This window comes from Scyliorhinus torazame, chromosome 4 (genome assembly GCF_047496885.1).
Source record: "Scyliorhinus torazame isolate Kashiwa2021f chromosome 4, sScyTor2.1, whole genome shotgun sequence".
NCBI lineage: Eukaryota > Metazoa > Chordata > Chondrichthyes > Carcharhiniformes > Scyliorhinidae > Scyliorhinus > Scyliorhinus torazame.
Genome location: NC_092710.1, coordinates 349,151,870 through 349,166,260, shown reverse-complemented (window position 1 = coordinate 349,166,260; position 14,391 = coordinate 349,151,870). Strand labels below are relative to the sequence as shown.

Here is a 14,391-nt window from a genome sequence, read left to right as displayed (position 1 = left end):
AGTGATGAGGATGATAGTGAGGGTGATGATAGTGAGGGTAATGGTGATGGTGATGAGGATGATGACAGTGATGAGGATGATAGTGAGGGTAATGGTGATGGTGATGAGGATGATGACAGTGATGGTGATGATAGTGAGGATAATGGTGATGGCGATGAGGATAATGACAGTGATGAGGCTGGTGATAATGATGAGGATGAAGACAGTGATGAGGATGATGACAGTGGTGAGGATAATGACAGTGGTGAGGATAATGACAGTGGTGAGGATGATGTTAGTGATGGTGATGAGGATGGTGATAGTGAGGGTAATGGTGATGAAGATGATGATGGTGATGGTGATGGTGATGGTGATGGTGATGAGGATGATAGTGAGGGTAATGGTGACGGTGATGAGGATGATGATAGTGAGGGTAATGGTGATGGTGATGGTGATAGTGATGGTGATGAGGATGATGATAGTGATGGTGATGGTGATGAGGATGATGATAGTGAGGGTAATGGTGACGGTGATGAGGATGATGAGAGTGATGGTGATGAGGCTGGTGATAGTGAAGACAATGGCGATGAGGATGATGAGAGTGAGGGTAATGGTGATAAGACCATGGCATAGGAGCAGAATTAGGCCACTCGGCCCAGCGAGTCTGCTCCGCCATTCAATCATGGCTGATATTTAGCCCCCTTATTAATCAAGAACATATCTATCTCTGTCTTAAAGACACTCAGTGAATTGGCCTCCACAGCCTTCTGCGGCAGAGTTGCACAGATTCACCACCCTCTGGCTGAAGAAATTCCTCCTCAGCTCTGTTTTAAAGGATCGCCTCTTCAGTCTGAGATTGTGTCCTCTGGTTCTAGTTTTTCCAACAAGTGGAAACATCTACTCCACGTCCACTCTATCCAGGCCTCGCAGTATCTTGTACGTTTCAATAAGATTCCCTCTCATCTTTCTAAACTCCAACGAGTACAGACCCAGAGTCCTCAACCGTTCCTCATACGACAAGTTCTTCATTCCAGGGAATGTTATTGTGAATCTCCTCTGGACCTTTTCCAAGGCCAGCACATCCTTCCATAGATACAGGGCACAAAACTGCTCACAATACTCCAAATGGGGTCTGACCAGAGCTTTATACAGCCTCAGAAGTACATCCCTGGTCTTGTATTCTAGCCCTCTTGACATGAATGCTAACATTGCATTTGCCTTCTTAACTGCCGACTGAACCTGCATATTAACCTTAAGAGAATCGTGAACAAGGACTCCCAAGTCCCTTTGTGCTTCTGCTTTCCGAAGTATTTCTCCATTTAGAAAATATTCTATGCCTGGATTCCTCCTTCCAAAGTGCGTAACCTCACACTTTTCCACATTGTATTTCATTTGCCACTTCAATGCCCACTTTCCTAGCCTGTCCAAGTCCTTCTGCAGCCCCCTTGCTTCCTCAATACTACCTGTCCCTCTACAGATCTTTGTATCATCTGCAAACTTAGCAACAGTGCCTTCAGGACCATCTTCCAGATCATTAATGTATATTGTAAAAAGTTGTGGTCCCAGCACAGACCCCTGAGGCACACCACTAGTCACCGGCTGCCATCCTGAAAAAGACCCCTTTATCCCCACTCTCTGCCTTCTGCCAGTCAGCCAATCCTCTATCCATGCCAGGACCTTACCCTGAACACCATTAGCTCTTAACTCATTTAACAGTCTCCTATGCGGCTCCTTGTCAAAGGCCTTCTGGAAATCTAAATAAATCACGTCCACTGGTTCTCCTTTGTCTAACTTCCTTGTTACCTCCTCAAAGAACACTAACAGTTTGTCAGACACGACCTCCCCTTGACGAAGCCGTGCTGACTCAGTCCTATTTTACCATGCACTTCCAAGTACTTCGCGATCTCATCTTTAATAACAGACTCTAAAATCTTACCAATGGTCGAAGTCAGGCTAACTGGCCTATGATTTCCCATCTTCTGCCTCCCTCCCTTCTTAAACAGTGGTGTTACATTAGCCACCTTCCAGTCCTCTGGGACCCTTCCTGCCTCCAGTGATTCCTGAAAGATCATCACTAATGCCTCCACACTCTCCTCAGCTATCTCTTTTAGGACCCTGGGGTGCAGTCCATCCGGTCCAGGTGACTTATCCACCTTCAGATCTTTCCGTTTCCCCAGAACCTTCTCCTTAGTAATGGTCACTGCATCACCTCTGCCCCCTGGTTCTGGAGCTCTGGCATCCCACTGGTGTCTTCCACCGTGAAGACTGATGCAAAGTAACTATTCAGTTTGTCTGCCATTTTTTTGTTTTCTATTATTACTTCTCCAGCCACATTTTCTAGTGGTCCAATGTCTATTTTTGCCTCTCTCTTACCTTTTATATATTGAAAAAATCTCTTCCTATCTTCCTTTATATTACTAGCTAACTTGCACTCGTACTTCACCTTCTACCCCCTTATTGCTTTTTTAGTTGTCCTCTGCTCGCTTTTAAATGATTCCCAATCCTCTGGCTTCCCACTAATCCTTGCCACTTTGTATGCTTTTTCCTCAGCCTTTATGCTGTCCTTAACATCGCTCGTCAGCCATGGATGCCTTGTCCTCCCCTTAGCATGTTTCCTCCTCCTTGGGATGAATTTCTGCTGTGCCTCCCTAATAACCCCCAAAAACTCCTGCCATTGCTGTTCCACTGTCTTCCCTGCTAGGCTCCTTCTCCAATCAACTCTGGCCAGCTCCTCCCTCATGTCTTTGTAGTTACCCTTATTAAATTGTAATACCGTTACATCTGATTACAGCTTCTCCCTCTCAAACTGCAGGGTGAATTCTATCATATTGTGGTCACTGCTTCCTAAGGGTTCCTTCACCTTAAGTTCCCTAATCAAGTCTGCCTCATTACACATCACCAAATCCAGAATTGCCTGTTCCCTAGTGGGCTCTGTCACAAGCTGCTCCCAAAAAATCTGGTTTTCCCAGTCCACCTGCATATTGAAGTCCCCCATGATTATTGTAATATTGCCTTTTTTATCTCCTGATTTATTTTCTGCCCCACATCTTGACTACTGCTAGGGGGCCTGTACATAACTCCCATCAGGGTCTTTTTACCTTTGCGATTCCCCAACTCTACCCACAGAGATTCTATGCCTTCTGATCCTATATCGATGGTAATGAAGATGATGATAGTGAGGGTAATGGTGATGGCGATGAGGATGATGATATTGAGGGTAATGGTGATGGCGATGGGGATGATGATAGTGAGGGTGAAGATAGTGAGGGTGATGAGGATGATGATAATGGTGATGGCGATGAGGATGATGATAGTGAGGGTGAAGATGGTGATGATGATAATGGTGATGATAATGGTGATGGTGATGAGGATGATGATAATGGTGATGGCGATGAGGATGATGGTAGTGAGGGTGAAGATAGTGAGGGTAATGGTGATGAGGATGATGATAATGGTGATGGCGATGAGGATGATGGTAGTGAGGGTGAAGATAGTGAGGGTAATGGTGATGAGGATGATGATAATGGTGATGAGGATGATGACAGTGATGGTGATGAGGAATGTGATAGTGACCCTCTTCTTGGGTCGGCAGCAGCTCTTGGATGGCAGGGCTGGCTTTGCGTAAGGTAAGTGATTGCGTTCGGAGGAGTCGTGGATGATGGCGGTGTCAGGGTTACTGGAGGGGGTTGTGCGTGAGACGGTCTGGTCGGAGGGGTCGTGGGGCGGTGAGGTTGGGTTCACCTTCTGGTGGGGTCGGGCGGGTACCTGTCGCTCCGAGGTTGGCTCGGGCATTCCCATTTCGCTGGCAAGGCCCTGCGCCCCTGCAGTCTAGTCACGCTGAGGTTAGCCTTGGTGGGGGTCTGGAAAGGTCCCATCTTTTACCTTTTCTTCCTCCAACATGATGATGTTGACGGTGATAAGGATGGTGGTGGGGGCAGTGATTCGGTCGATCATGGCAATGGTGAGGATGGTAATGGTGACCGTTATCGTGATGGTGATCATGATGAGGACGATGGTGGTGATGACGACGAAGATGGTGACAGTGCTGTAATAATAATAATAATCTCTGTTGTCGCCAGTAGGCTTACATTAACACTGCAGTGAAGTTACTCTGAAAAATCTCCGAATCGCCACACTCCGGCGCCTGTTCGGGCAGGCTGAGGGAGAATTCAGCATGTCCAATTCACCTAACAGCACGTCTTTCTTGTGGGAGAAACTGGAGCACCCGGGGAAACCCATGCAGACTCCGCACAGACAGTTACCCAAGCCGGGAATCAAACCCAGGTCCCTGGCGCTGTGAAGCAACAATGCTAACCGCTGTGCTACCGGTGATGGGGTTGGTGAGGGTAACGGTGATGATGATGGTAATGTGGACGATGGTGAAGAAGGTTTTGGTGAGGGTGATGAGGTCGGTGATGGTGATCGTGGTGGTGCTGTGGATGGTGATGGTAACCATGATGGTGATGGTGATGTGGACCATGATGAAGATGGTGACAGTGATGTGGCAGTGATGAGGATGGTTTTGGTGATGGTGATGGTAATGTGGTCGGTGAAGGTGATAGTGGTGACGGTGATGTGATGTGGGTGATGATGAAGATGGTGACAGTGATGTGGCAGTGATGAGGACGGTTGTGGTGATGGTGACGATGATGGTGATGGTAACCATGATGGGGATGGGGATTTGGACCATGCTGACCACAGTGCTGTTGATGTTTAATGTGAGTGTGATGATGACTTGTTCTGTGTTTATCATTTCTAGGTCACTCACCCAGTTTTCTTCAAAGAAGCAGTGGAGCATATCGTCAGGGCTGCCAGAGTCTTCAGCCAACCTGGGGGACACCTGATAATGGTACACAGCACTGTCTCTCTCACTGCCCCTGTGTTTGTCAGTCTCTGTCGTCCCTCGCTCGCTCTCTCTAACTGCCAGTACTTCCGTCTCTGTTTTCCGTCAGCTGAGGCTCAGTTTGTAGCTCTCTCAACTGGGCAGCACGGTAGCACAAGTGGATAGCACTGTGGCTTCACAGCGCCAGGATCCCAAGTTCGATTCCCGGCTTGGGTCACTGTCTGTGCGGAGTCTGCACGTTCTCCCCGCGTCTGCGTGGGTTTCCTCCGGGTGCTCCGGTTTCCTCCCAAAGTCCAAAGATGTGCAGGTTAGGTGGGTTGGCCATGATCAATTGCCCTTAGTGTCCAAAAAGGTTAGGAGGGGTTATTGGGTTACAGGGATAGGGTGGAAGTGAGGGCTTAAGTGGGTCGGTCAGACTTGATGGGCCGAATGGCCTCCTTCTAAAGTGTATGTTCTATGTTCCCATCTCTGAATCCTGGTTGAGTGTTTATAAATCCCAGATTTGGCTTTACTACAAAACTGAAGGCTGACTCTCCAGTGCAGTTTGGAGGGGGTGCTGCACTGTTCAAGGTGCCATTGTCTGGATGAGATGTTAAGCTGAGGCCCCGTCTGCCCACCCGGGTGGATGGACAAAATCTCTCAATGCCTTTTAAAGAAGGGCAGGGGAATTATCAGTATTTATCTCCCAGTCTGCAGCAGTTCGAGCATGCAGCTCACCACAACCTTCTCAAGGGCAATTAGCAATGTTTTGGGGAGCTTACTGTACACAAATTGTCTGCCACATTTTCTGCAATTTAGCAATGCACAACAGTTCAAAAACCCTATTTCATTGGGTTTCATTGGCAAGCGACACCGGCATCAACGGGCGTCCAGGCCCAGGCATTCACCCCTTCCTAGGGGGCTAGAACGGCGCCGGAGTGCTGTCCGCTGCTCCGACACCGAGTCTTAAGTAATGGGTTAAGAGACATTGCAATTAGTTGTCTCATTTATGTTAAGTATCCATTAATTGACACTGATATGTAAAGGGGCTTCAGGTGGCCTCTGTCAGGTGGTGTATAGTTCGAGTTTTGTGCAAAGCTGTTGAAATGAAATAAATGGGGGTTTGTGAAAAAGGAACAGAACTTTAGACTCTTCATATCACAGCAACTAAAATGTCTAACACCGAGAGCCGGCGTGCCATGGTCGCCGCTGGTCTGCGCATGTGCGCCATGGTCGCCGCGGGTCTCCGCATGTGCGCCATGGCCGGCGCGAGTTTGCCCATGCACATGGGTTGCCATCTCCACGCTGGCCCCCGGGCAATATGGCGGAGCCCCACAGGGGCCTGGCACGGGGGAACACAGGCCCTCCGCGGAATTAGCCGACCCGCCGGTCGGCAGGCTCTGATCGCAGCCCTGGCCATCGAGGAGGCCCCTCCCCACCAGGACAGCCCCTGCATCCAGAACCCGCCAGGTGGGATCATACGTGACCCACGCCAACGGGACTCGGCGGACCTCGGTGGGCACTCGGCCCGTCGAACGCAGAGAATCGCCGGGGGGGGGGGGCACTTTCAACGGTCCCCGACTGGCATGGCGGCGACCACGCGGGCTCGGCGGCTCGGTGTCGGAGCGGCATAGCTTGATTCTCGCGCCCCCCTGGCGATTCTCCGACCCGGCGCGGGATCAGAAAATCCTGGCTCTGGTTTCTGAAAAGGCTGTGGGCCCTGACAGCGTCATGGCAATAGTACCATTGCCCTAGCCACGCTGTTCCAGTACAGCTACAACACTGGCAACTACCCAGCAATATGGAAAATGCCCAGGTGTGTCCTGTACACAAGAAACAGGACAAATCCAGCCCAGCCAATTACCGCCCTATCAGTCTCCTCTCCATCATCAGCACAGTGATGGAAGGAGTCATCAAGAGTGCTATCAAGCACCACTTACTCAGCAATAACCTGCTCACGGACGCTCAGTGTGGGTTCCGTCAGGGTCACTCAGCTCCTGACCTCATTACAGCCTTGGTTCAAACATGGACAAAATAGCTGAATGCTGGAGGTGAGGTGGGAGTGACTGCCCTCGACATCAAGGCAGCATTGACCGAGTGTGGCATCAAGGAGCCCGAGCTAAACTGGAGTCAATGAAATGAAAATCGCTTATTGTCACAAGTGGGCTTCAAATGAAGTTACTGTGAAAAGCCCCTTGTCGCCACATTCCGGCGCCTGTTTGGGGAGGCTGGTACGGGAATTGAACCGTGCTGCTGGCCTGCCTTGGTCTGCTTTCAAAGCCAGCTCTTTAGCCCAGTCAAGTCCAATCAAGCGGAAATCATTCCGCTAGTTGGAGTCATACCAATCACAGCTCCTCAGATAATGAAGCAGTTACATGCCTATATGACCTGGACAATATCCAGGTGGTCAGTTAAATTCATGCCACATAAGTACCAGGTAATGATTTTCTTGAACAAGAGAGAATCTAACCATCTCCCCTTGACATTGAATGTCATTACATTGCTGAATCCGCACAACACCCTGGGGGTTCATTGACCGGAAACTGAAATAGACCAGCCATATAAACATTGTGGCTACTAGAGCAGGTCAGAGGCTTGGCATTCAGTGCCAACTAACTCACCTCCTGACTTCCCAAAGTCTGTCCGCAACCTACAGGGCACAAGGTAGCAGTGTGATGGAGTACTTGCTTGGGTGATTGCAGCTCCAATTACACTCCACGAGGCTCAACAATATCCAGGACAAAGCTGCCCACTTGGCACCCCATCCACAAACATTCACTCCGTCCACCAGAGGTGCACGGCATGACGTTTAAGAAGATGCACTGCAGGAACTCACCAAGGCTCCTGAGGCAGCACCTTCCAAATCACTGAATCATAGAATCTACAGTGCAGAAGGAGGCCATTTGGCCCATCAAGTCTGCACCGGCTCTTGGAAAGAGCACCCCACTTAAGCCCACACTTCCAACCTATCTCTGTAACCCAGTCACCCCACTTAACCTTTTTGGACACTAAGGGCAGTTAGGGATGGGCAATAATGCTGGCTTAGTGAAGCACAAATCACAAGAAAGAATTAAAAAAGAAAGGCACTAAATGAATGCAAATATTTTTCTCTCTTTTGGTGTCTCTCCCTTCCTCTCTCTCTCTGTTTCATGCTGCCTCTCTCTTATTCTGCTCCGCTGCCACACACCCCACCATAAAAAAACATGAAGCCCTGTGGAAGGAGTTGATCTGACAAAGCCATCAAGCTGAACCGTTAACTTTCCCTTTCTCCCTCCACAGGTGCTCACTGAGCTGCTGAGATTTTCCAGCATTTCCACTTCTGGGTTGCGATTTCCAGTCCTTGGTTTCCTATTCAGCTGTTTCAGACGTGCTAAATAGTTTGTGTTATCATTTTGTGAACCAGGTTGGGGTGGACAGCACAGGAAAGTTAACAAACTCGACCCTGGCCAGTTACGTTGCAGGCTGCGAGCTGGCACTTCTGTCTATCGGACAGCACTACAGCTATACTGACTTCAGAGAGGATCTGAAGAAATTCTTCAGGCAAGCAGGGGTAAATGGTGTCAAGACAGTTTTGCTTTTGACGGATGAGTCTCTTATCAAGGTAAGAAGAAAATAAGTGGAATTTATTACGGACAGGAGGTGTTTAATTTAAACATTCCTGAGTTCCCCCATCTGTCTGGAAACAGAAAGGTGTTTTTTCCTTTCCCCCTTTATAACTAGTGGTGTATTTTCCCCAACCGTGAAGTTTGGAGTGTACTGATCCACTATGAATAAATCTCACAGCAAACCCGAGAGAAGCTAAAATAAAAGTGTTGGTTTATTTTGCACCCAGACGAAAGGCAGGAAAGGTGTTTCGCAATGTCCACTCTTTTTGCATTCAATCAATAAAACGGCAAATGAAGGGGGACAGAGCCAGACCACAATCAAATAATTCCCCCAAGTCGTGGTCCACATTGGCACTAACGACATAGGTAGGAAAGGGGACAAGGATGTCAGGCAGGCTTTCAGGGAGCTAGGATGGAAGCTCAGAACTAGAACAAACAGAGTTGTTATCTCTGGGTTGTTGCCCGTGCCACGTGATAATGAGATGAGGAATAGGGAGAGAGAGCAATTAAACACGTGGCTACAGGGATGGTGCAGGCGGGAGGGATTCAGATTTCTGGATAACTGGGGCTCTTTCTGGGGAAGGTGGGACCTCTACAGACAGGATGGTCTACATCTGAACCTGAGGGGCACAAATATCCTGGGGGAGAGATTTGTTAGTGCTCTTTGGGGGGGTTTAAACTAATACAGCAGGGGCATGGGAACCTGGATTGTAGTTTTAGGGTACGGGAGATTGAGAGTATAGAGGTCAGGAGCACAGATTTGACGTCGCAGGAGGGGCCCAGTGTTCAGGTAGGTGGTTTGAAGTGTGTCTACTTCAATGCCAGGAGTATACGAAATAAGGTAGGGGAACTGGCAGCATGGGTTGGGACTTCGATGTTGTGGCCATTTCGGAAACATGGATAGAGCAGGGACAGGAATGGTTGTTGCAGGTTCCGGGGTTTAGGTGTTTTAGTAAGCTCAGAGAAGGAGGCAAAAGAGGGGGAGGTGTGGCGCTGCTAGTCAAAAACAGTATTACGGTGGCGGAGAGGATGCTGGATGGGGACTCATCTTCCGAGGTAGTATGGGCTGAGGTTAGAAACAGGAAAGGAGAGATCACCCTGTTGGGAGTTTTCTATAGGCCTCCAAATAGTTCTAGGGATGTAGAGGAAAGAATGGCGAAGATGATTCTGGATAAGAGCGAAAGTAACAGGGTAGTTATTATGGGAGACTTTAACTTTCCAAATATTGACTGGAAAAGATATGGTTCGGGTACATTAGATGGGTCGTTTTTGTACAATGTGTGCAGGAGGGTTTCCTGACACAATATGTTGACAGGCCAACAAGAGGAGAGGCCACATTGGATTTGGTTTTGGGTAATGAACCAGGCCAGGTGTTAGATTTGGAGGTAGGTGAGCACTTTTGGGACAGTGACCACAATTCGGTGACGTTTACGTTAGTGATGGAAAGGGATACGTATACCCCGCAGGGCAAGAGTTCTAGCTGGGGGAAGGGCAATTATGATGCCATTAGACATGACTTGGGGGGGGGGGGGGGGGGATAGGTTGGAGAAGTAGGCTGCAAGTGTTGGGCACACTGGATATGTGGAGCTGGTTTAAGGAACAGCTACTGCGTGTTCTTGATAAGTACGTACCGGTCAGGCAGGGAGGAAGGCGTCGAGCGAGGGAACCGTGGTTTACCAAAGAAGTGGAATCTCTTGTTAAGAGGAAGAAGGAGGCCTATGTGAAGATGAGGAGTGAAGTTTCAGTTGGGGCGCTTGATAGTTACAAGGTAGCGAGGAAGGATCTAAAGAGAGAGCTAAGACGAGCAAGGAGGGGACATGAGAAGTATTTGGCAGGTAGGATCAAGGAAAACCCAAAAGCTTTCTATAGGTATGTCAGGAATAAAAGAATGACTAGGGTAAGAGTAGGGCCAGTCAAGGACAGGGATGGGAAGTTGTGTGTGGAGTCTGAAGAGATAGGCGAGATACTAAATGAATATTTTTCGTCAGTATTCACTCAGGAAAAAGATAATGTTGTGGAGGAGAATGCTGAGACCCAGGCTATTAGAATAGATGGCATTGAGGTACATAGGGAAGAGGTGTTGGCAATTCTGGTCAGGCTGAAAATAGATATGTCCCCGGGGCCTGATGGGATTTATCCTAGGATTCTCTGGGAAGCCAGGAAAGTGATTGCTGGGCCTTTGGCTTTGATTTTTATGTCATCATTGGCTACGGGAATAGTGCCAGAGGACTGGAGGATAACAAATGTGGTCCCTTTGTTCAAGAAGGGGAGTAGAGACAACCCCGGCAACTATAGACCGGTGAGCCTCACGTCTGTTGTGGGTAAAGTCTTGGAGGGGATTATAAGAGACAAGATTTATAATCATCTAGATAGGAATAATATGATTAGGGATAGTCAGCATGGCTTTGTGAAGGGTAGGCCATGCCTCCCAAACCTTATCGAGTTCTTTGAGAAGGTGACTGAACAGGTAGACGAGGGTAGAGCAGTTGATGTGGTGTATATGGATTTCAGTAAAGCGTTAGATAAGGTTCCCCATGGTAGGCTATTGCAGAAAATACGGAGGCTGGGGATTGAGGGTGGTTTCGAGATGTGGATCAGAAATTGGCTAGCTGAAAGAAGACAGAGGGTGGTGGTTGATGGGAAATGTTCAGAATGGAGTTCAGTTACAAGTGGCGTACCACAAGGATCTGTTCTGGGGCCGTTGCTGTTTGTCATTTTTATCAATGACCTAGAGGAGGGCGCAGAAGGGTGGGTGAGTAAATTTGCAGACGACACTAAAGTCGGTGGTGTTGTCAACAGTGCGGAAGGATGTAGCAGGTTACAGAGGGACATAGATAAGCTGCAGAGCTGGGCTGAGAGGTGGCAAATGGAGTTTAATGTAGGGAAGTGTGAGGTGATTCACTTTGGAAGGAATAACAGGAATGCGGAATATTTGGCTAATGGTAAAGTTCTTGGAAGTGTGGATGAGCAGAGGGATCTAGGTGTCCATGTACATAGATCCCTGAAAGTTGCCACCCAGGTTGATAGGGTTGTGAAGAAGGCCTATGGAGTGTTGGCCTTTATTGGTAGAGGGATTAAGTTCCGGAGTCATGAGGTCATGTTGCAGCTGTACAAAACTCTGGTACGGCCATATTTGGAGTATTGCGTACAGTTCGGTCACCGCATTATAGGAAGGACGTGGAAGCTTTGGAGCGGGTGCAGAGGAGATTTACCAGGATGTTGCCTGGTATGGAGGGAAAATCTTATGAGGAAAGGCTGATGGACTTGAGGTTGTTTTTGTTAGAGAGAAGAAGGTTAAGAGGAGACTTAATAGAGGCATACAAAATGATCAGGGGGTTGGATAGGGTGGACAGTGAGAGCCTTCTCCCGCGGATGGAAATGGCTGGCACGAGGGGACATAGCCTTAAACTGAGGGGTAATAGATATAGGACAGAGGTCAGAGGTAGGTTCTTTACGCAAAGAGTGGTGAGGCCGTGGAATGCCCTGCCTGCTACAGTAGTGAACTCGCCAACATTGAGGGCATTTAAAAGTTTCTTGGATAAGCATATGGATGATAATGGCATAGTGTAGGTTAGATGGCTTTTGTTTTTTTGACTTCCCATGTCAGTGCAACATGTACTGTACTGTACTGTACAGTAGGGCCTGTACTGCGCTGTATCGTTCTATGTTCTATGTTCTATGTTCTAATACAGCTTCTGGGGCTCATTCTCCGATTTTCAGGCTCTGTCTTGACCCCGGCACGGGGACGGTGCTGTTTTACAACTGAACATTTGCCGCAAAAAGGCCACCCATCCTCCGTTTGGTTGGGGGTGGGGGGGGGGGCAGCAGACAGGCAGCGTAGAGCACCCGGCTCCAGCCGCCGATACAGCCCGGAGTATTGCACAGACGCGGCCTGCAAAATAGCGCTCCCCCTTTGGCCGGCTCGCGACCCCCGGACCACCCTACGACAGTGCCCCAGCCCCGGCAAAGTCCACCCTGCCCGCGGATTGGCCCTCCCCGACTGTGGCGGTGTTGGACTGAGTCCACAGCCGTCACGCCGAGTTCCCAACAGGAAAGACCATGAGAGATCCACGCCGCCGGGCACACGGCCGGTCGGGGGTGGAGCATCGGGGGGTCAGGCAGCGTCCTGAGGCTGTCGATACGGCGCGGGGCGTACTCCTCGAGTACTCCACTTTGAAGAGGGTGGAGCATCGGGGGGAGGGCCTCGGGCAGCGTCCTGATACTGTGGGTACGGCGCGCGGCTTACTCCTAGAGTACTCCGCTTTGGAGAGGGAAGAGCATCGCGAAAACGGCAACCCCCCCCACGATTTCGTTGGAAACGGGGATTCTCTGGTCGATCGTCAAACGCGATTTTGGAGTCGGCGACCGGAGAATCCCACCCCTGATTTTCTATGAGTCAAGAATCCAGAAACAATCATCGAATGGAATGTTTTGTCAGAAGGCAGCTCGGTTGACTCTCGCAGGGTGATTATTCTTCGCAGAAGGGAGACTTCCATAAGACCACAAGACATAGGAGCGGAAGTAAGGCCATTCGGCCCATCGAGTCCACTCCACCATTCAATCATGGCTGATTTCAACTCCATTTACCCGCTCTCTCTCCATAGCCCTTAATTCCCCGAGAAATCAAGAATTTATCAACTTCTATCTTAAAGACATTCAACGTCCCGACCTCCACCGCACTCTGTGGCAATGAATTCCACAGACCCACCACTCTCTGGCTGAAGAAATTTCTCCTCATCTCTGTTCTAAAGTGACTCCCTTTTATTCTAAGGCTGTGCCCCCGGGTCCTAGTCTCCCCTGCTAATGGAAACAACTTCGCTACATCCACCCTATCTAAGCCATTCATTATCTTGTAAGTTTCTATTAGATCTCCCCTCAACCTCCCAAACTCCAATGAATATAATCCCTGGATCCTCAGACGTTCATTGTATGTTAGGCCTACCATTCCTGGGATCATCCGTGTGAATCTCGGCTGGACCCGCTCCAGTGCCAGTATGTCCTTTCACTGCAAGTTACAGCATGTAGAGTTGAACCAATCTTGAGGGCACCAGTTCCAATATTCCTGTTCACAGTGTAGATGAGGACCAAGTGATTGTACTTGGACAGAGCTCCTTCTGCTGCTGCCTGTTCGATGGCAAAATCGGAGACACTGACAGGCTGTTTGCCTCGAGTTACTGTTCTCTTTGGAGGTCAAACAGGAAACTGACTATAAGATCCAACAACTTATTGATTGAAGGAATTGACACAACCCAGGAGGTGATAGTCTGGCTTTTAACACCACATCGTACATAAGGAGTCACAAACAGCTGCCTTTTCCCATAGCCGGCTCCGGCTGGGGGCAGGAATTACATCTGGTTGACTAAAAGCAAATTACTGCGGATCCTGGAATCTGAAACCAAAGAGAAAATGCTGGAAAATCTCAGCAAGTCTGGCAGCATCTGTAGGGAGAGAAAAGAGCGAATGTTTCGAGTCCGATGACTCTTTGTCAAAGCTAACAGAAAGTGGGAAATATTTATACTGTGGAGTGAGAATGAAAGATGAGTCATAGCCACAGAAACCCAGGGAAACGTGGTGCGAATGGCCACAGTAACCAAGGGGAAAGAGTGCTAATGGCAGTCCCCAGAGAGGACAAAAGATGTGAAAGGTCAAACAGCAGCGAAACTAACATCAGAGGATGAACTGTAGATGTGGGGGGAGGGGAAGGGGGAAGCAAAGAGGAGAAAAGTGAAGGAAAGGGGGATTAGATTGGGGGGGAAATGTATATTAAGAAAGAAAAGAAATGGTAAAAGACAATTGAAATTAAATGAAAACAAATGGGTCAGTGTGGGGTAGGGCTAATCATCTGAAGTTGTTGAATTTGGTGTTGAGACCGGAAGGCTGTAGCGTGCCAAACCGGAGGATGAGATGTTGTTCCTCCAGTTTGCTTTGCGCTTCACTGGAACATTGCAGCAGGCCAAAAACAGACATGTGGGCAAGGGAGCAGGG

The 14,391-nt window shown here is 48.9% G+C and overlaps 1 protein-coding gene across 1 annotated transcript in view; it reads left to right on the top strand.

The window, feature by feature from the left end:
* The window catches only part of LOC140411509 (dynein axonemal heavy chain 6-like), a 1,703,852-nt gene that overhangs the window by 1,306,793 nt on the left and 382,668 nt on the right, over positions 1-14,391 (top strand). Inside the window, exons 54-55 of the mRNA XM_072500595.1 lie at positions 4,739-4,828; positions 8,205-8,402. Of these exons, the coding sequence (XP_072356696.1) occupies positions 4,739-4,828; positions 8,205-8,402 (288 nt within the window). The remainder of the gene's footprint in view (positions 1-4,738; positions 4,829-8,204; positions 8,403-14,391) is intronic.